Raw genomic sequence first — 24,265 nt, forward strand, 5'->3', positions numbered from 1 at the left:
CTGTGAAGCTTTCAACAATGAATTCCTGACTTTCTTCCAATGCTGACGAAGCTGATGGAGAGTTAACGCTACAGCTGGAACAGATGTTGATGGTAGCCGCTGGAAGTCTGGGACCCTAGGATGGAAGCCATAATTCACAAAGAAAGGTGTAGAAGAAGAAGATAAGTGGTACTGATTATTATGACCAAACTTGGTCCATGGTAACACCTTGACCCAGTCTTCCTGGGAGGATGAAACATGTAAACGTAAGAAAGTCTCTACATCTTGATTGACTCTCTCCGTTTGGCCGTTAGATTGAGGATGGTAGGCTGTGCTGAAGTTAAGTTGAATCTTGAGAACTTTACATAGAGCTCGCCAGAATTTTGCGACGAACTGTACCCCTCGATCTGAAACTATTTCTTTCGGTAGCCCGTAGGTTCTGAAGATCTCCTTGATGAAAAGATTTGCTGATTTTGGAGCTGATGGTAACCCACGAAGCGGTATGAAATGAGCCATTTTAGAAAATCGATCTATGACCACCCATATGGTGGTATAACCATCAGATGATGGAAGGTCGGTAATGAAGTCCATTGACAAATGGGCCCACGGACCCTGAGGAATAGAGAGTGGCATCAATGGACCAACTGGAGCTAAATGGGAGGACTTATGTTCGGCACAATGAGGGCAGGAAGCAATATATTCCTTAACATCTTTTTTCAGGGCAGGGCACCAGTACCTTCGAGAAAGGAATTCGTAGGTCTTCTGAATCCCCGGATGACCTGAGAATTTAAAATCATGAGCCCAACGCAGAATTTCCTTCCTTGAGCTAGGTTTAACAAAGCTTTTACCTGGGGGAATTGACGCATGTACAGTTGTAGCAGCAAAAGCGAGAGGATCAATAATTGGACTTCCCTCATATAACTTGGACTCCTCTTCAGTCTCCCCCGACCTAGACAGAGCATCTGCCTTGCGATTTTTTGCTCCAGCAGAAAAAGACAATTTAAAATTAAATCTGGAAAAGAATAACGCCCATCTGGCCTGTCGAGGATTGAGACACTGAGCATTTTTCAAGTATAGCAAGTTCTTATGATCAGTGATGATGTTAATGATATGAGCTGCCCCCTCGAGTAGATACCGCCACTCCTCTAAGGCCATTTTGATAGCTAGCAGTTCTTGATCCCCAATAGCATAGTTCTGTTCAGCTGGGGAAAACTTCTTAGAAAAGAAACCGCATGGATGTAACTGTCCGTCAGTATTAGTCTGGGAAAGCACAGCCCCCACGCCAATAGCAGAGGCGCCGACTTCCAGGGTGAAGGGTAAACTGACGTCTGGTTGGGCCAAAACTGGTGCTGAGATTAACTTTTCTTTGAGCAGGGTAAAAGCTTTAGAAGCCTCTGAATCCCATTTGGAGGGCTTGGCACCCTTTTGAGTAAGAGCAGTTATTGGAGCTATAATAGTAGAAACGCCTTTGATGAACTTTCTATAATAGTTGGCGAATCCGAGGAATCTCTGAACCCCTCGGAGGGTGTGAGGATGAGTCCATGTCTGGATTGCTTCAACTTTAGCTGGATCCATCTCCAGACCGGAGCCTGATACGATATACCCCAAGAAGGGTATGGATGAGACCTCAAAGATACATTTTTCTAATTTGCAGAAAAGGAGGTTCTTCCTGAGGCGAGAAAGCACTTCCTTGACAATCTCTCGATGTTTCTGAAGACTATTGGCAAATATCAGGATATCGTCAAGGTAAACCACAACATGCTTGCACAGAAGATCACGAAAAAGTTCATTCATGTAAGATTGAAAAACCGCTGGTGCATTACTGAGGCCGAAAGGCATAACAAGGTATTCGTAGTGTCCATCTGTAGTATTAAAAGCGGTCTTCCATCAGTCTCCTTCACGAATGCGAATTAGGTTCTAAGCTCCTCGGAGATCTAATTTTGAAAAGATGGTAGCCCCTTTGATCCTGTCAAAAAGTTCTGTGATGAGAGGCAATGGGTAATGGTTTTTGATGGTAATTTCGTTTAACCCTCGATAATCGATGCACGGTAGTAACCCTCCATCCTTTTTCTTGACAAAAAAGAAGCTGGCTCCATCAGGGGAGGAAGAGGGACGGATAAACCCTTTAGCTAGGTTTTCCTCTATATACTCGGACATAGCCTGTATCTCAGGCAAGGACAAAGGGTAAGTGCGACCTCGAGGAGGGTTCTTTCCTGGTATTAGATCGATTGAACAGTCCCATGGACGATGAGGAGGTAATTTATCAGTAGCTTTTTTGCAGAAAACATCTATATACTCGGACATAGCCTGTGTCTCAGGCAAGGACAAAGGGTAAGTGCGACCTCGAGGAGGGTTCTCTGCTGGTATTAGATCGATTGAACAGTCCCATGGACGATGAGGAGGTAATTTATCAGTAGCTTTTTTGCAGAAAACATCAGATAAGGAGTCGGTAACCCTTCAGGAATTTGAAGGGAGACTTGACGTGTAGGTGCCACGGATTTGAGACATGACTTGGTACAAGTGGCACCCAGGCTTGGACCTGGGATGTTACCCAATTAATACTGGGATTATGGGCACGTAACCAGGGGAGACCCAACACAATTGGGTAGGAGGACTTGGGAATGACAAAGAACCAAATGTTTTCAAAATGTAGCAGTCCGACTTGTAAAGTTAGTGGTTGAGTTTGCAGAGGGACAGTCTCACCTAGTATACGGCTTCCGTCTACAGCGGTAAGATAAACCGGACGCTGGAGAGGGGTGGTAGGTAGATGCCAACGCTTGACAACATCAGTGGTGATGAAACTTTCTGCTGCTCCAGAATCTAGGAGAGCCGGCAATTGTCTGAACTGATGTTTGACTTGCAACGATACTTGAAGAATAGAGTCTAATTTTTTGGAGAGGTGATAACAACCCCTAACCTGCCCTCTCTTACAGGTTAGGTTCTGGCGTTTTCCCGGTTTCTTTGGACAAGAATCAACGGAGTGCTGGGGATCGGCACAGTAGAGACAGAGACGTTAATTGTGACGACGTTTGCGTTCACCTGGAGTCAATTTGAAGCGGTTAACCTGCATAGGTTCCTCTGCTGGTGGTGGTTGAGGTTTAGAAACATGAAAAGATGAACTGGGAGTGGTTCGATTCCTCTCTTGAGTTCTCTCTCTGAGTCTTAGATCAATTTTTGTGCAAAGAGAGATCAGGTCCTCTAATCTGGAAGGCAAATCTCTTGCCGCAAGCTCATCCTTGATTTTGTCAGAGAGCCCAATCATAAAGGCTGCAAAAAAGGCCTCCTCATTCCAGGCCAATTCAGCTGCCAATATCTTGAATTGTATTAGATACTGTCCTACTGTACTAGAACCTTGACGTAAGCGAAGGATCTCTGTCGCAGTTGAACTGAGTCGGCCTGGTTCATCGAAGATGATTTTGAAGGTTTGTTTTGTTGTTGTTTTTTGTTGTTTTTTCCTAAAATATATAGAAAAAAACAACAAAATAGACCAAGAGGTACTATTCATCACCCAATACTCCAAGGAATCGAAACAATTACAATACATTATAAAAAACATTGGCCACTATTACTACAAGATGAGACACTTGCAGACATCCTCCCAGAAAGACCTAGAATAGTATACAGAAAAGCCCCTGACATAAAACAGAAATTGATAAAGAACCACATTCCCCCCAAAAAACAAATTCAGTCAACCCTCAACAAAAATGAATCCAACAAAGGCTTCTATTAGTGTGGAGCATGCATAGGTTGCACAAACCAAAAACAAAAAACCACCCAACCAGTAACAATCTTTAAATCCGCATCAACCCAGGAAACATATAAAATAAAAAACAGAATCACCTGCAATTAGCAAAGGGGTGATCTACTTGCTAGAATGTGGCTGCAATAAGCAATATGTGGGACGGACAACGAGACCCCTAAAAATAAGAATTAACAAACACATTCGGAACATCAATAAAAAGAACGAGGAACATAACCTATCAAAACATTTCTATGATCACCACAATGGTGACCCAAGTACACTAAAATTTATAGGAATTGAAGAGGTCAAGAACAACTGGAGGGGAGGAGATTTCATACACAAAATAAATAAACTTGAACTCAGGTACATATATGAGCTAAAAACACTGAGACCGCGGGGATAAAACTTAGACAATGAGGTGAAAGCTACAGTTGGGAAAAAATAGTGGGACTCAGGAGAAGAGGTGGGAGGCGCAAGCAAGCTGGAAAACACCCAATTAAAACAATTAAAACACTAAAAACCATAGAATAATTCAAAGTCACGTTGTAACCAGAAATATATAAACAACCTAATTGCTTCCTTAAAAAGAAACCAATAGAACCAATACTGATTCTGTTTAAAACCACAGTAAGAGAAACCAGAATCCAGCAAGCAAAGATTTAACTCTGCAAGAAAAATCGGAGCAGACAGGAAACATTTTCTATTGATTGTATACATCATTGTTTCAAATTGATTCTTGCAATTAGATATAATGTTTACCAAGACAGACAATAAGACATTTATAACCAGTGTGATACAGAAGTGAGACAGATAACCAGCAAAAGACTGCTGCAGAATGTAGAGCCCTGAGGACCAATCAGAGACCCAGAAACATTAACCAATCAGAAAAAAGATGAGCGAAATGGAGGGACATTTAAACAACAACACTGACTCCACAATCCATCTCCCTAGAAGAAGGCATAAGCCGAAACGCGTTGGAGGGTTCACACCAGTGGTAACTTACACTTGCAGAGAACCAAGCAATCAACATCTGACAGGATCCCACGGTGAAGCGTACGGCGGGTGCACACGCTGCTACGCAACGGAGAGCTGAGAGAGACTGACAGGAATCGAGTGTACCGGCAGTGGTGAGTATCTATAGGAGGGGTAACAGGCCGATCCAGCAGGGTCCTGTCTAAGAGGCGAAGCGGTCACCGCAAAGGACCCCAATCCGGAAACGGTGAGCCGCGATACCTCAGCCAGACAGGGAGTAGCGTCTGCTTTCACTGCAGCCCGGTTAGCCGTGTTCCACGCGGAGCTGCCGGTGCCACATAGGAGACAGACGTAACACCCAAGTCTGGGACCCTGTGATTACCAGCCAGCTCCCAAGGAAAGCCGCTCCTGAACACGAATCGGCGCATACAGGTACCACCATTTAACTTTCAAAGACTCATCACCATAAGAGGATTACAAATAGCGGGACGCCGCTCGACTGCTTCACATTGCTAGACTGTGTATATACATATACTTTCCTTCAGGAATCCCGGAATCAGTGTGTACACAATCAATCAGTGTACACACCCTACAATTTATTGGACAGACAATTTATGCTACATATATTTTTTTGCCATTTTTTGCATTGTTTTTTACTTTTTCTATATATAGATTTTTTTTCCTGTTCATTGCCATGTATTTTAATACTTGCATTGAAGTGTAATACATGTGATTCAGGCACAGTGTGCATGTGCCGTACATATATCCCCATATCACACGCAGGGACGGATTTGTCATTAGGCCCGTGAGGCACGGGCCTAGGGGCGGCACCTATTATGGGCGGCAGCTGACAATCCCTCCCCGGCACCTGTTCAAGTTTTTTTCAATATATTACTGCGGGCAGTCCCCTCCAGCACCGCAGGCACAGACACAGACAGAGGCAGTATATTGAGTCCCTCGCCCCCTCCAGCACTGCCCCAGTCCCATGCTCACCCTGCAGTGCGGTCCCAGTGTACTCCCGCCAGCAGCACCTCCCCGCACTCCCCCCTCCCTCCAGCATCGCACGCTCCGTTCCATGGTCCCCCATCAGCGCTGGTGAGAGGGAGAAAATGAGCTGGCGAAGGAAGACCCGGTGACTCTGAGTGACCCCAGCGACCCTGTGCTGCCATGGCTTTCAGGTACAAAGTAGTGCGACCAATACTACTGTGTACTGTGGGGGGATGGGTGGGATGGGATCCAAACCCCTGTGCTCTCTTCTTCCTCCTCTATCTCCCCCAAGTCCTCTTCTCTATTTTTCACTCCTCACATACCTGTCTCTCTCATCTCTCCACCTGCCCCACCTCTCTCTAACTCTTTCTCTCTTCTCTTGTCTCCTCTCTTTCCCTCTATCTACCCCTATCTCTCCCCCAGCCCCCCTCACGCCTAGAAAGGGGGATGGGGGCGGCCAAAAGAGTTGTGCCTAGGGGCGGCCTGACCCCTAAATCCGCCCCTGATCACACGTGTGACCTTGAAGGAATACACTATTCCAGCCCACAGTGACAGGACAGTGTATTGAAAAGGCCAACTGATATATGTACAAATTATTATTTGCAAATAAAGAACGACATTCTTATTAAACAAACTGTAGAATTTTCAGTAACGGAGCGCCGCACTACCACCTACCACTATAAGTTTTTATCCTCATTCGCTGCTATTTGCAGCTCATTCTCTTTTACTGCTGCCCCCCCCCTCCCTCCTCTGTCCCTCCCCCCTCTGTACACTGTCAGTAGTGCTGGTTCCTGTACAGTGTAACTGCTGCCCCCGCCCCCTCCTCTGTCCCTCCCTCCTCTGTACGCTGTCAGTAGTGCTGGTTCCTGTACAGTGTTACTGCTGCTCCCCCCCCCTCCTCCTCCTCTGTCCCTCCCTCCTCTGTACACTGACAGTAGTGCTGGTTCCTGTACAGTGTTACTGCTGCTCCCCCCCCCCCCCCCCTCCTCTGTCCCTCCCTCCTCTGTACGCTGTCAGTAGTGCTGGTTCCTGTACAGTGTTACTGCTGCTCCCTCCCCCTCCTCTGTCCCTCCCTCCTCTGTACGCTGTCAGTAGTGCTGGTTCCTGTACAGTGTTACTGCTACTCCCTCCTCTGTACACTGTCAGTAGTGCTGGTTCCTGTACAGTGTTACTGCTGCTCCCTCCTCTGTACACTGTCAAGAGTGCTGGTTCCTGTACAGTGTTACTGCTGCTCCCTCCTCTGTACACTGTCAGTAGTGCTGGTTCCTATACAGTGTTACTGCTGCTCCCCCCCCCCTCCTCTGTCCCTCCCTCCTCTGTACGCTGTCAGTAGTGCTGGTTCCTGTACAGTGTTACTGCTGCTCCCCCCCTCCCTCCTCCCCCCTCCCTCCTCTGTACACTGTCAGTAGTGCTGGTTCCTGTACAGTGTTACTGCTGCCCCCCTCCCTCCTCTGTCCCTCCCCCCTCTGTACACTGTCAGTAGTGCTGGTTCCTGTACAGTGTTACTGCTGCTCCCCCCCCCCCCCTCCTCTGTCCCTCCCTCCTCTGTACACTGACAGTAGTGCTGGTTCCTGTACTGTGTTACTGCTGCCCCCGCCCCCTCCTCTGTCCCTCCCTCCTCTGTACGCTGTCAGTAGTGCTGGTTCCTGTACTGTGTTACTGCTGCCCCCGCCCCCTCCTCTGTCCCTCCCTCCTCTGTACGCTGTCAGTAGTGCTGGTTCCTGTACAGTGTTACTGCTGCCCCCGCCCCCTCCTCTGTCCCTCCCTCCTCTGTACGCTGTCAGTAGTGCTGGTTCCTGTACAGTGTTACTGCTGCCCCCGCCCCCTCCTCTGTCCCTCCCTCCTCTGTACACTGACAGTAGTGCTGGTTCCTGTACTGTGTTACTGCTGCCCCCCCCCTCCTCTGTCCCTCCCTCCTCTGTACACTGTCAGTAGTGCTGGTTCCTGTACAGTGTTACTGCTGCCCCCCTCCCTCCTCTGTCCCTCCCTCCTCTGTACGCTGTCAGTAGTGCTGGTTCCTGTACAGTGTTACTGCTGCCCCCCTCCCTCCTCTGTCCCTCCCTCCTCTGTACGCTGTCAGTAGTGCTGGTTCCTGTACAGTGTTACTGCTGCTCCCCCTCCCTCCTCTGTCCCTCCCTCCTCTGTACACTGTCAGTAGTGCTGGTCCCTGTACAGTGTTACTTCTGCTCCCCCCTCCCTCCTCTGTCCCTCCCTCCTCTGTACACTGTCAGTAGTGCTGGTTCCTGTACAGTGTTACTGCTGCTCCCCCCCTCCCTCCTCTGTCCCTCCCTCCTCTGTACACTGTCAGTAGTGCTGGTTCCTGTACAGTGTAACTGCTGCCCCCGCCCCCTCCTCTGTCCCTCCCTCCTCTGTACGCTGTCAGTAGTGCTGGTTCCTGTACAGTGTTACTGCTGCCCCCCCCCCTCCTCTGTCCCTCCCTCCTCTGTACGCTGTCAGTAGTGCTGGTTCCTGTACAGTGTTACTGCTGCTCCCCCCCCCCCCCTCCTCTGTCCCTCCCTCCTCTGTACGCTGTCAGTAGTGCTGGTTCCTGTACAGTGTTACTGCTGCTCCCTCCTCTGTACACTGTCAGTAGTGCTGGTTCCTGTACAGTGTTACTGCTGCTCCCCCCTCCCTCCTCTGTCCCTCCCTCCTCTGTACGCTGTCAGTAGTGCTGGTTCCTGTACAGTGTTACTGCTGCTCCCTCCTCTGTACGCTGTCAGTAGTGCTGGTTCCTGTACAGTGTTACTGCTGCTCCCCCCCTCCCTCCTCCCCCCTCCCTCCTCTGTACACTGTCAGTAGTGCTGGTCCCTGTACTGTGTTACTGCTGCCCCCCCTCCCTCCTCTGTCCCTCCCTCCTCTGTACACTGTCAGTAGTGCTGGTTCCTGTACAGTGTTACTGCTGCTCCCTCCCTCCCTCCTCCCCCCTCCCTCCTCTGTACACTGTCAGTAGTGCTGGTCCCTGTACTGTGTTACTGCTGCCCCCCCTCCCTCCTCTGTCCCTCCCTCCTCTGTACGCTGTCAGTAGTGCTGGTTCCTGTACAGTGTTACTGCTGCTCCCTCCTCTGTACACTGTCAGTAGTGCTGGTTCCTGTACAGTGTTACTGCTGCTCCCCCCTCCCTCCTCTGTCCCTCCCTCCTCTGTACACGGACAGTAGTGCTGGTCCTCCTCCCCCACACTCCAGTATAATAGGTGACACAGACCTACATGAGGCTGTCTGTGTTGTATTCCCAGTCATGGGTGTACCTGTGCTGCTGCCGTACAGCTTCTCTGAGCTCTGTCACTGGACTGCCTGGCTCTGTGCCCTCTGTCTGCTGTACAAAGCCTGCAAGCTGTACCTGACATGGAGGCAGCTTATCACAGCTCTCAGACCATTCCAAGGTCCCCAGCGTCACTGGCTGTATGGCAATGCCCACGAGGTAAGGTGTACGCGAGGTAGCCTGCATACTGGTGCAAAATCATAGTAATAATAACACCTGATTGTAATAGGAATAATAATAATAATAATAATGTAGATACAATGTGTAGTAGTAGTAGTAGTAATAATGTAGACTGCAATGTACAGTGGTGTAGCTAGGTGCCACGGCGCCCGGAGAAAGGGCATGTTTCACGCCCTCTCCAATAATTTGTAGTAGGTGAGGCTCCTGCGCAGTGAAAAGGGGGTACGGCCCAACATTATACCACACACCGTAATGCCCATTGCACATTTTAGCGAACTTTGTAATGCCCATTACACATACAGCCACATACCATAATGCCAATTACACATAAGGCCACATATGATGCCCATTACATACTATATAACACACCGTAATGCCCATAACATACTATATAACACACCGTAATGCCCATTACATACTATATAACACACCGTAATGCCCATAACATACTATATAACACACCGTAATGCCCATTACATACTATATAACACACCGTGATGCCCATTACATACTATATAACACACCGTAATGCCCATTACATACTATATAACACACCGTAATGCCCATTACATACTATATAACACACCGTAATGCCCATTACATACTATATAACACACAGTAATGCCCATTACATAATATATAACACACCGTGATGCCCATTACATACTATATAACACACCGTAATGCCCATTACATACTATATAACACACCGTAATGCACATTACATACTATATAACACACCGTAATGCCCATTACATACTATATAACACACCGTGATGCCCATTACATACTATATAACACACCGTAATGCCCATTACATACTATATAACACACCGTAATGCCCATTACATACTATATAACACACCGTAATGCCCATTACATACTATATAACACACCGTAATGCCCATTACATAATATATAACACACCGTGATGCCCATTACATACTATATAACACACCGTAATGCCCATCACATACTATATAACACACCGTAATGCCCATTACATACTATATAACACACCGTAATGCCCATTACATACTATATAACACACCGTAATGCCCATTACATACTATATAACACACCGTAATGCCCATTACATACTATATAACACACCGTAATGCCCATTACATACTATATAACACACCGTAATGCCCATTACATACTATATAACACACCGTAATGCCCATTACATAATATATAACACACCGTGATGCCCATTACATACTATATAACACACCGTGATGCCCATTACATACTATATAACACACCGTAATGCCCATTACATACTATATAACACACCGTAATGCCCATTACATAATATATAACACACCGTAATGCCCATTACATACTATATAACACACCGTAATGCCCATTACATACTATATAACACACCGTAATGCCCATTACATACTATATAACACACCGTAATGCCCATTACATAATATATAACACAGCGTAATGCCCATTACATACTATATAACACACCGCAATGCCCATTACATACTATATAACACACCGTAATGCCCATGACATACTATATAACACACCGTAATGCCCATGACATACTATATAACACACCGTAATGCCCATAACATACTATATAACACACCGTAATGCCCATTACATACTATATAACACACCGTAACGCCCATTACATACTATATAACACACCGTAATGCCCATTACATACTATATAACACACCGTAATGCCCATTACATACTATATAACACACCGTAATGCCCATTACATACTATATAACACCGTAATGCCCATTACATACTATATAACATACCGTAATGCCCATTACATACTATATAACACAGCATAATGCCCATTACTTACTATATAACACACCGTAATGCCCATTACATACTATATAACACACCGTAACGCCCATTACATACTATATAACACACCGTAATGCCCATTACATACTATATAACACACCGTAATGCCCATTACATACTATGTAACACACCATAATGCCCATTACATACTATATAACACACCGTAATGCCCATCACATACTATATAACACACCGTAATGCCCATTACATACTATATAACACACCGTAATGCCCATCACATACTATATAACACACCGTAATGCCCATCACATACTATATAACACACCGTAATGCCCATTACATACTATATAACACACCGTAATGCCCATTACATACTATATAACACACCGTAATGCCCATTACATACTATATAACACACCGTAATGCCCATTACATACTATATAACACACCGTAATGCCCAGTACATACTATATAACACACCGTAATGCCCATTACATACTATATAACACACCGTAATGCCCATTACATACTATATAACACACCGTAATGCCATTACATACTATATAACACACTGTAATGCCCATTACATACTATATAACACACTGTAATGCCCAGTACATAACTATATAACACAGCGTAATGCCCATTACATACTATATAACACACCGCAATGCCCATTACATACTATATAACACACCGTAATGCCCATTACATACTATATAACACACCATAATGCCCATTACATACTATGTAACACACCATAATGCCCATTACATACTATATAACACACCGTAATGCCCATGACATACTATATAACACACCGTAATGCCCATGACATACTATATAACACACCGTAATGCCCATTACATACTATATAACACACCGTAATGCCCATTACATACTATATAACACCGTAATGCCCATTACATACTATATAACACACCGTGATGCCCATGACATACTATATAACACACCGTATGCCCATCACATACTATATAACACACCGTAATGCCCATTACATACTATATAACACACCGTAATGCCCATTACATACTATATAACACACCGTAATGCCCATTACATACTATATAACACACCGTAATGCCCATTACATACTATATAACACACCGTAATGCCCATTACATACTATATAACACACCGTAATGCCCATTACATACTATATAACACACCGTAATGCCCATTACATACTATATAACACCGTGATGCCCATTACATACTATATAACACACCGTAATCCCCATAACATACTATATAACACCGTGGTGCCCATTACATACTATATAACACACCGTAATGCCCATTACATACTATATAACACAGCGTAATGCCCATTACATACTATATAACACACTGTAATGCCCATTACATACTATATAACACACCGTAATGCCCATTACATACTATATAACACACCGTAATGCCCATTACATACTATATAACACACCGTAATGCCCATTACATACTATATAACACCGTAATGCCCATTACATACTATATAACACACTGTAATGCCCATAACATACTATATAACACACCGTAATGCCCATTACATACTATATAACACACCGTAATCCCATAACATACTATATAACACCGTGATGCCCATTACATACTATATAACACACCGTAAATGCCCATTGCATACTATATAACACACCGTAATGCCCATTACATACTATATAACACCGTAATGCCCATTACATACTATATAACACACCGTAATTCCCATTACATACTATATAACACACCGTAATGCCCATGACATACTATATAACACACCGTAATGCCCATGACATACTATATAACACACCGTAATGCCCATTACATACTATATAACACACGTAATGCCCATTACATACTATATAACACCGTAATGCCCATTACATACTATATAACACCGTAATGCCCTTTACATACTATAGAACACACCGTAATGCCCATTACATACTATATAACACACCGTAATGCCCATTACATACTATATAACACACCGTAATGCCCATTACATACTATATAACACACCGTAATGCCCATTACATACTATATAACACACCGTAATGCCCATTACATACTATATAACACACCGTAATGCCCATTACATACTATATAACACCGTAATGCCCATTACATACTATATAACACCGTAATGCCCATTACATACTATATAACACCGTAATGCCCATTACATACTATACAACACACCGTAATGCCCATTACATACTATATAACACACCGTAATGCCCATTACATACTATATAACACACCGTAATGCCCATTACATACTATATAACACACTGTAATGCCCATTACATACTATATAACACTCCACAGTGCCCATTACATACTATATGACACCGTAATGCCCATTACATACTATATAACACACCGTAATGCCCATTACATACTATATAACACACCATAATGCCCATGACATACTATATAACACACCGTAATGCCCATTACAAACTATATAACACACCGTAATGCCCATTACATACTATATAACACCGTAATGCCCATTACATACTATATAACACCGTAATGCCCATTACATACTATATAACACCGTAATGCCCATTACACACTATATAACACACCGTAATGCCCATTACATACTATACAACACACCGTAATGCCCATTACATACTATATAACACACCGTAATGCCCATTACATACTATATAACACACCGTAATGCCCATTACATACTATATAACACACTGTAATGCCCATTACATACTATATAACACACCGTAATGCCCATTACATACTATATAACACACAGTAATGCTCATTACATACTATATAACACTCCACAGTGCCTATTACATACTATATGACACCGTAATGCCCATTACATACTATATAACACACCGTAATGCCCATTACATACTATATAACACACCGTAATGCCCATTACATACTATATAACACACCGTAATGCCCATTACATACTATATAACACACCGTAATGCCCATACATACTATATAACACTCCGCAATGCCCATTACATACTATATAACACACCGTAATGCCCATTACATACTATATAACACACCGTAATGCCCATTGCATACTATATAACACACCATAATGCCCATTACATACTATATAACACCGTAATGCCCATTACATACTATATAACAAACCATAAAGCCTATTACATACTATATAACACACCGTAATGCCCATTACATACTATATAACACACCGTAATGCCCATTACATACTATATAACACACCGTAATGCCCATTACATATTATATAACACACCGTAATGCCTATTACATACTATATAACACACCGTAATGCCCATTACATACTATATAACACCGTAATGCCCATTACATACTATATAACACACCGTAATGCCCATTACCATACTATATAACACACCGTAATGCCCATTACATACTATATAACACACTGTAATGCCCGTTACATACTATATAAACACACCGTAATGCCCATTACATACTATATAACACACCGTAATGCACATTACATACTATATAACACACCGTAATGCCCATTACATACTATATAACACACTGTAATGCCCATTACATACTATATAACAAACCGTAATGCCCATGACATACTATATAACACACCGTAATGACCATTACATACTATATAACACACCGTAATGCCCATTACATACTATATAACACACCGTAATGCCCATTACATACTATATAACACACCGTAATGCCCATTACATACTATATAACATACCGTAATGCCTATTACATACTATATAACACACTGTAATGCCCATTACACATTTGACACATTAGTGCCACTTACCTACATGCTTGATGCCAAGGGTGGACTGAAATTGCTCGTTACCAACGGGGAAAGAACTGTGCAGCAACCCGCTCTCAGCTTCCCGCCGATATTTTCAATTCAAGGCACCACCAGCTCCCCCACCCGCTTCCAAGACCCGGCAACAGAAATTATGGTGCCACATACACTGATATCTCTGGGGCCCCCCTCCCCATCAAGCATATTAGTGGTGCGGAGCAGGGAGGGAGGGAGGGTGGGAGTGATAGTGCGGAGCAGGGAGGGAGGGTGGGAGTGATAGTGTGGAGCAGGGAGGGAGGGTGGGAGTGATAGTGCGGAGCAGGGAGGGAGGGTGGAAGTGATAGTGCGCACCCCCCACGCCCGAGCCATCAGGGACAGTGTGCGGTCGGCACCCCCCAGCGAGAAAGCAGTGTGCGTCTGCGCACGCCCCCCCCCTCCCGCCTGAGCTGAATATTTTGTGTACCAGCGATAGGCCCAAGCAGTCACAGCCCAGGGGGAGAAGTTTTATATAAGTTGGAGAACCATAAGTCCCAGCATGCGGCCCATTAATGGGCTTTCTGGGACTCTTAGTTCCACAGCAGAACCAATACTTAAATAAATACACACATAGCAGAACAATAAAACTTGTATTACATTTGGAGCCCATACAGACAGATACTTACCTATCTTGGCACATAGGGCCATCCGATGGTCCTGGAGAAATCCAATTAGGGTACCTGTGGAAGGAATCCATACCAGGGTCCTCCGGTGTAGATCGCGTCCTCTTCTTTCCAAATAGCATCCACGAAGCTGCAGGATCAGCGGTGTAACAATAGCCCCGCGGTCGCGGGGAGGCGCTGATTACGTGTGGGCGCCGGGGGTTTGAGGGGCTATCATGCGCTGCACCTGTAAGTACAATGTGTATTATTAGTAGTACACTGGGGGATTTTTGGGGTTCACTCGCACAGGACCCTAAAGAGCTATAGGTTGATATGAGGATGGCCCCCATGCGTTAGTATTCGCTGAGTTTAGTTACTTTTAACATTGCAGGGGTGTGCTACCACGGACAAAGAACATGAAATGTACAGGGGACAGGATTTGGTTTGTCACAGTGTGGTGCACCATATAGAAGAAAACATACATTAAAATATACCTTTTATTCAAGATGAATTACATTGCGAAATATGACAGACTACATACTGTATAACATATACACAAAGAATGTGAACAAAGTGCAGATTAAAATTGCACATACGGAGTCCCTGTATGTGACCTTCCTCTTAAATGGATTGTGTCACAGTGGGTTCCCTTCTTGTTCCCTCAACAGGTTGCTATGTAGTCACCTAATTTGGGGAGAGATATCTGTGGTATCAGATGTACGAGGGTGTGTAGTGTGTGAGCCCACCACTGAATTATTGGCTCAGTGTGGAGTTTATGTTACTCCTTATTCAAGACCAATTTGCTGGCAGTGTGCGTACTGTGGTTATCCTAATCATGGGAATAGACCATTCTTTATAGGTATTGAGGTACTTGTGAGTTATCCGGGCTGCCGATTTTGTCCTTAAGTTTGGTTAACTTAAGGACACCCGACCGACGCGATGCCCACGATTTAGCTCCAAATCGGGGGCATCGCGTCGGTCGTGGCCGTTATAAGGGGCCGCGACGTGATGCCCCCGATTTCCCATAGACAGTAATGTTAAAAGACACGATATCGGGGGCATCGCGTCGGTCGTGGCCGTTATAAGGGGCCGCGACGCGATGCCCACGATTTCCCATAGACAGTAATGTTAAAAGACGCGATGGACCCGATTTCCCATAGACAGCAATGTTAAAATAAAATTACAATGTGAAATTGGGCAATATGTTTTTAAAAAAAATGTTTCATGGCCCCCCACCACCGTTAACGCCACCCCGCTATTGACGCCAACCCGAAGCGTGGCGAGCGCAGCGAGCCCGCGAGGGGCGGCGGTACGCGTCCTCCGACCTTTTCATGCCCTACTATCCACTAGGGCGTGGAGTGAGAATAGAATAGTGTGGCGAGCGCAGCGAGCCACCGAGCCCGAAGCGTGGCGAGCGCAGCGAGCCCCGCGAGGGGACGCGGACACCTGTGAAGCCTGCAAGGGCACGCGGATACCTGTGAAGGTGTCCGCGTCCCCTCGCGGGGCTCGCTGCGCTCGCCACGCTTCGGGCTCGGTGGCTCGCTGCGCTCGCCACACTATTCTATTCTCACTCCACGCCCTAGTGGATAGTAGGGCATGAAAAGGTCGGAGGACGCGTACCGCCGCCCCTCGCGGGCTCGCTGCGCTCGAGCGTCTTTTAACATTACTGTCTATGGGAAATCGTGTCGGAAATCGGGTCCATCGCGTCTTTTAACATTACTGTCTATGGGAAATCGTGGGCATCGCGTCGCGGCTCCTTATAACGGCCACGACCGACGCGATGCCCCCGATTTCGGGCGCGATGAAAAAATCGGCAGCCCGGATAACTCACAAGTACCGGTATTGATTATTTAGTGCCCCAACATTGGGGAGTAGCGTACACACTATCCAATATGCAAATATCAATGTCCCCTGGTCAATCATCCACTCTTGTGGTTTTAGAATCAAATAGAATTGATTGTAGATTACTCTATTAAAGGTTGTGTTATTTAACCACTGGGACGGAGCCAGGGAGTTAATACAATGAGTCACGTTTACTGGCAGTTGATTTGAGCAAGGGGAGTCAATGTCCCATTGTTTGCTCACACTGAATCACTAAGTATACGTCCTCGTTTGCTAAGCCAGTATTGAGCGGGGGGTTTGTACCCCTTAGGGTCTGTGTTAATACTTCCTAGAGACCAATTTATTGGTAAGGAGTGTATTATTATCCCATTAGGGAATAAATCACCCCTTATTGGTGTTCAAGATTGATCCCCCAACATTGGGGAGTATCGTACGCACTATCCAATCTTGCGGGAATTGGTGTCCCGTGGTCAATTACCACTGTATTGGCTCTAGATTTAATTGAAGTGATTGGAACTTATTACTCCATTGAGCAGTTATAATATTACCCACTAAGCCAGACCGAGGAGTTAATGATACGAGTGCCGTATGTTACCATATAATCAGAGCAGAGGGAGTTACCGTCCCATTGTTTGCTTGTGCTGGGTTACTAAGTACAGGTTCTCACTGATTGAGCCAATGTTTAGCGGGCAACCCTGAAAAAGATTTGCGAAACGTACGTCGGAATAACAGCTGTACGGACGCGCTCTCTGTGTGCGAATTATACAATATATTAGTCCTTTTCAGGACTCTAATGTGAAATGTATTTCTATGTGTAGATGTGTAAGTGGCCACCTCAAGGGGTACTAACCCCCGCTAAACATTGGCTCAATAAATGTGAGAACGTGTACTTAGTAACCCAGCACAAGTAGTAGTAGTAATAATGTAGGCACAATGTGTATTACTATCGTTAGTATTATTATTTGCAGTAGTAATAACGTACAATGGTACAATGTGTATTTTGGCTCGGTTCTTGTGTTTGAGATGATATCTCTGCTGTATCCCAGCCAGGGAGTTCTGCTAATCCCGCAGGACGGTCATGTGTACAGGAAAAACAGAGTATATTATACATGAAGATGCAGCTCAGAGATAACATATGATAAATGTGTGGGACACAGTGATTGGATTTCTAGTGCAGGGGGTACCGGGTCAGCGGGTTCATGCATGGGAGAGCGGTCTGCTCCTCATGAGGCCTGATCCTCATGAGGGTCAGGTGGCCCTCAATAATTAAGAATCCGATTTGGCACAAGTTGCTGGTTACTTAACCACTTCATCAATTCAGCACTGCTCGGCTGCAAAGACAGGGGCATAGCAAGAGCAGTTCCAGTGGAGCATGAGCTCCAGGTGCTGAAAACTTCAGAGCTCCCTTGTAGCCTGGGCCATCCAGAGCTGGACTACTCCCAGATGCGGCCTGGACTGAACACGCACCTGCAGTTGGTAAAATGGCAGTGACATCACATGTCATGTCTCCTCGCATCGTCCCATCTGCTCTGTGGCAGGCTTTGATGGAAGGTGATGAGGGGGCTAAGGAAGGTGATGAGGGGGCTGAGGATGGTGACGACGGGGCTGAGGATGGTAGTGAGATGCAGGGGAAAGTAATGAGACTGAAGAAGGGGATGAGATGCTGAGAGGGTCAAATTGAGAGCATGGGTTTGAATCCACTGGCTTGGTCTGGACTCTCTGGAGGAAGGCACTCACTGGTCTGGACTCTCTGGAGGAAGGCACTCACTGGTCTGGACTCTCTGGAGGAAGGAGCTCACTAGTATGGACTCTCTGGTGGATAGCACTCACTGGTCTGGACTCTCTGGTGGAAGGCACTCACTGGTCTGGACTCTGGTGGAAGGCACTCACTGGTCTGGACTCTGGTGGAAGGCACTCACTGGTCTGGACTCTGGAGGAAGGCACTCACTGGTCTGGACTCGCTAGAGTAAGGCACTCCCTGGTCTCGACTCTCTGGTGGAGGGCACTCACTGGTCTGGACTCTCTGGAGGATGGCACTCACTGGTCTGGACTCTCTGGAGGATGGCACTCACTGGTCTGGACTCTCTGGAGGAAGGCACTCACTGGTCTGGTCTCTGGTGGAAGGCACTCACTGGTCTGGACTCTGGTGGAAGGCACTCACTGGTCTGGACTCTGGTGGAGGGCACTCACTGGTCTGGACTCGCTAGAGGAAGGCACTCACTGGTCTGGACTCTCTGGAGGATGGCACTCGCTGGTCTGGACTCTCTGGAGGATGGCACTCGCTGGTCTGGACTCTCTGGAGGAAGGCACTCACTGGTCTGGACTCTGGAGGAAGGCACTCAATGGTCTTCCGGGATTTGCTCTGCAGCTATCTGTGTCAGCCCAGCAGCTTAGGCAGTGGTGTATCTGTAATGGGTGCAATGTGGCAGGGGGCCCACACTGCACCTACTTTTGTAATGGAGTCCAGTGGTGGCGACAGGAGCTCTGCTAAAATCCTGGGGAGAATGGGGCGGCGGCCATACTTTTGGCAATCTGCACATGCGTCAAGGGATCTGAGCTCTCTAGTGTTTAGACCCTACTACACAGCGTGGCCCCCGGCACTGGGAGGGGCCCTGCTGGAGCAGGCTGCAAATGGGCTTCCGTTTCTCTTGAGACCCCCCTGAGGTGAGGTCCGTCATCTGTCAGGGGCTGCTGGAATACATCTTATCAGTAAATCTACGTGCCTCATTTGTTTGTCTAGGCCAATACTTTCCCTATGAATAAGCCAGACATTCCATGGGGAGATGGGGGAGGTGTGTAGCTCAGGAGAGGTTATGAGCCACTCAAGAGCCACACAATCCTGGCGCTTATTAGAATGAATGGATGTGCACCAAAGATCTCAATAAAACTGGCCCGGATAATACAAATTCACCAATAATTCTTGAGGAGGATGATTTGACATGCCTCTCAACTCTTGAAGCCCTTATGGATGAAAACCATCCCACTGAAATAGAAATGTTTAACATTAATACCACCACGAGCACTAATAATAAACCTCTTTTTAAGAAAAAATCTAACTTCTTTCCATTAGAGCATAAGAGCCCAGCAATAACCATTTTTTATAACAAAACACTAGATGACTTTAAGTAACTTTGTGAACAAACCAGTAATCACAAAAATAAAAAGAATAGAAATTTTCCTTATAAAAATGATAATTTAACTAAAAATGAACGGATGGAACTGTCAAAACTAAAAAAGGATTTATCTTTAGTTGTGAAACAGGCGGATAAAGGCGGGGGGGGGGGGGGTAGTTCTGATGGAGAGAGAAGCCTACCTGTCAGAGGCCTATAAACAACTTAATGATGAGAAATACTATACCAAACTGCCATCAAACCCCACCGCCATGTACCAAACCCAATTTAAGAATCTGCTTGATAAAGCAATAATTGATAATGCAATATCCAGGGAGGAATCACAATTTTTATTTCCATATCACCCCATCACTCCAACATTTTATTTTTTACCCAAAATTCACAAAAATCTCACATCACCTCCTGGGAGACCAATTATTTCAGGTGTAGGCTCTTTGACTTCTAACCTGTCACATTTTGTTGATTCACACCTCCAGAAATGTGTCACCTCACTCCCCTCACATATTAAAGACACTACCCATATTCTAAATAAAACTTTTGGACTAGCATGGACAAAGGGGTGGGGCTTCCTCACCCTAGATGTCCAAGCACTATATACCAATATCCCTCACGACTTAGGTTTGGAAGCCATTAATCACTATCTTAATTCTGACACCAACACTTCTATCACAAAAAAACACTTTATTTTGGATTCTTTATTATTTATACTCACTCACAACTATTTTATTTTTAAAGACACCCACTTTCTACAGAGACTTGGGACGGCCATGGGGACCAGATTTGCACCCAGTTTTGCAAACCTCTATATGGGCCGCCTAGAAGATCAACTTATATGGGGCGGTCCATATAGAGAGAATCTGGTCCTCTATGGCCGTTTCATTGACGACCTCTTCATCAGATGGAGAGGTGGTCACGAACTGGCTTCCGATTTTGTTAATTTCCTAAATTCCAACACTTTTAACCTCACATTTACTCACACTTTTAGTTACACCTCTGTCAACTTCTTGGATATTGCATTTTCAATTCAAAATGATACATTGGTGTCCTCTAACTATCTGAAACCAGTAGGAACCAGCAATTATTTACATTTTGAAAGCGGGCACTACAAGCCCTGGATCAAAAATATTCCTAAAAATCAACTATTAAGACTACGTCGTAACTGCACTTTAGAAATTGATTATCAACGCCAATCACAACTAATGATAAATAACTTTAGGAGACGAGGCTATCCAGAAGAATTACTGATGGAGGCCTCAGTCAGTGTTAATAGAATTCAAAGAAATAGTCTTTTAGAACCAAAAAAAACGAAAATTAGTTTGGCGCAAGATAATACAATAAATTTTGTGTCTAAATTTAATACTAAATCGAATCAAATTAAGAAAATTCTACGCAATAATTTTGAGATCCTCAATCACGACAAAATTCTCCAAAGTTTCTTAACTACACCAAGAATCACTTTTAAAAGGAATAGAAATATTAAAGATCTTATCTCACCAAGCCTTCTGCCATCTTTACAATTAGATAAAAAACAAACCTGGCTCCCACCCAAACCTAATGGGAGCTTTAAATGCAATAAAAAATTTTGTTTAACTTGCAAACATATGACAAATAAGAAAAACACAATAACCTCCTCTTTTAATACAAAAATATACCCAATTAAACATTTTATGAACTGTGACACCACCTACTGGGTGTATGTTTTAGAATGCCAATGCAAATTACAATATGTGGGTCGAACAACACGTAGTATTAAATGTAGGTTCAGGGAACACAGGAACAACATAATAAAGAAGATAAGAAATCATAGTATCCCCGTCACTTTTCAGACAAACATGAAGGTAACCCGAATGGTCTCTCAATTACAGCAATAGAACATATCATTGATACAAAAAGAGGAGGCGACAGATTTAAAAGGTTGTGTCTTGCTGAAACATCTTGGATCTTTAAGTTGGAGACCCTAAATCCACAAGGTCTAAATGAAGCTCTTGACTTTGTCGTCTATTTCAAGTGGTGCTACAAGAAATAATGTTTAATAGTGACTTGTACCTGTGTCCCGTGCGGGACGGTGAGACAGTTATCTACCAGCAGTGCGCATCTATGTGACATCGCCGGTTTGCAGATCTCCCCACCCCCTACCTGACTTAGGAGAATTCCTTTCATTATAATGTACTATGGGATTTATTTTAATATTGTCTTTTTATGGGCCAGCATTAGCCCATATATATATACACAGTTCTAATGTGTTTCTTATTTGTATACAAATTTTATTGTGCCTTACATGGATTGGACCCTTCTGATTAAGTATACACTGAATTTTCTTGATTTTTTTATGATTCCTGACGAGCCTCTACGTTTTATTTTATGCATAGTTGTATATCTGGGAAAGAATAAAATCTAATGTGAGCATAAATGTTGTTTCTGCCAGGTGATGAGTTGGTTACCCACCCCTAACAAGCATCTTTTATGTCTTGGTTTTCTGGTGGATCCATCTCATCACCATATGTGAGATATAAATTGAAATGAATTTAAGATATATATTACATTATCATAACATCTTTAAATAAAATACCGATTCTGATTATACTTAGGTAATATAAGCCTTCGCCTCTAAACTCTCTCTTCCCCTCCTCCATGTCACATATACTCTGCTAGCCTTATATATATATACTAGGTGATTCATCGCACCCTACGGGCGCTCTTCACACCGTCGTAAGGGGCTGCGCCCCCTTAATTTGTGAACATTTGTATATAAGAAATATGGTTAGAATTGTATGAAAGATGGCCTGTATTGCAACTTGAGTTATAGGTGAAATGTGTTAAATAGAGAGCATATGATGTGGAAGGGTGTGTGTATTGTTTTGTTTAATTAAAAAGCGGTTACAGAGTAAGATGTACATTGATAGTGTGGATGGTACAGTGCCATTTGTGGGTGTGTGGGGGGGGGCTGTGTGTGCATGTTGTTTAGGTGTGTGTGTGTGCAATAGTATAGTAGGGTGTTTTTGAGTCAGCGGCTCCCCACTGGCAGAGGTCACAACACAGGAAAACAGGAGGCTGGGTAGTGATAGGGGTGTGTGGGCATAAGGGGGACTAAAGAGGAGGGTGGGAGATACTGTGCAGCTTCTGCCAGTGGGTGAGGGTCCAGTGTGGCAGTACAGGAGTACAGGATGGTGGCCCTGAGTCAGTGTCTCCTCCTACTGGGTGGGAGTTAGTGTCCATGAGAGCAGGAGGCTGGGCTATGAGGCATGATAGGGGCATGTGGGCAAAACAGCGTCAGCGACTCCCCAGTGATGGAAGTTACGGTTCAGGAGAGCAGGAAGCTGGGTAGTGATAGGGGTGTGTGAGTTTACGGGGGACTAAAGAGGGGCTTAGGGGTGCCGTGAATTGTGGGAGGGACGCGGGGGGTGCCGTGAATCAAGGGAGGGAGGGGGAGCAGGTGTCCGCGAATCACGGGAGAGGGCGGGGGTCTGCAAAGCGTGGGAGGGGGCGTGAATTGCGGGAGGGGGGGTTGCGAATTGCGGGAGGGGGTGTGTGCGGGGGGGTGACGTGAATCGTGGGAGGGGGCGTGAATCGTGGGAGGGGGGGTGCGCGGGGGGTCCGTGAATTGCGGGAGAGGGGGGCACGGGGCGCGATGAATCACCTAGTTGGTTATATATTCTTGTAGAAGGATGGTAGGATGTTGCTGTCATTCAGAATGCATTTACATAAACAGTAATAGTAGCAGTAAAAGATCTGACTTAAAACACCTACAGTAAAACAGAACAGGTGTTATATATTATACAAAGAATTGGTTGATGATGTGTAGGTTGACGTGCACATAGTTGTCACTGGAAAAAAATTGCTACAAGAAAAAATCAACACAGAAAGGTCAACACATGTAAATGTTGACATAAGTGTGGCA

General features: G+C 44.9%; 1 protein-coding gene across 4 annotated transcripts in view; it reads left to right on the plus strand.

The window, feature by feature from the left end:
• The first annotated feature begins 8,771 nt into the window (after positions 1–8,771).
• The window catches only part of LOC146026858 (cytochrome P450 4B1-like), a 100,015-nt gene continuing 84,521 nt past the window's right edge, over positions 8,772–24,265 (plus strand). For 2 of the 4 annotated variants that reach the window (XR_014454558.1, XM_083157904.1), the window contains exon 1: positions 8,772–9,097. Coding sequence is in view for 1 of the 4 variants with exons in the window: in XM_083157904.1 (XP_083014030.1) it covers positions 8,915–9,097 (183 nt within the window). In the remaining 3 variants the exon portion in view is untranslated. The remainder of the gene's footprint in view (positions 9,098–24,265) is intronic. The other 2 variants (XR_014454559.1, XR_014454560.1) reach the window with 1 other exon arrangement.

The sequence above is a fragment of the Crinia signifera genome, chromosome 8 (genome assembly GCF_055691185.1).
Source record: "Crinia signifera chromosome 8, ASM5569118v1, whole genome shotgun sequence".
Taxonomy (NCBI): Eukaryota; Metazoa; Chordata; class Amphibia; order Anura; family Myobatrachidae; genus Crinia; species Crinia signifera.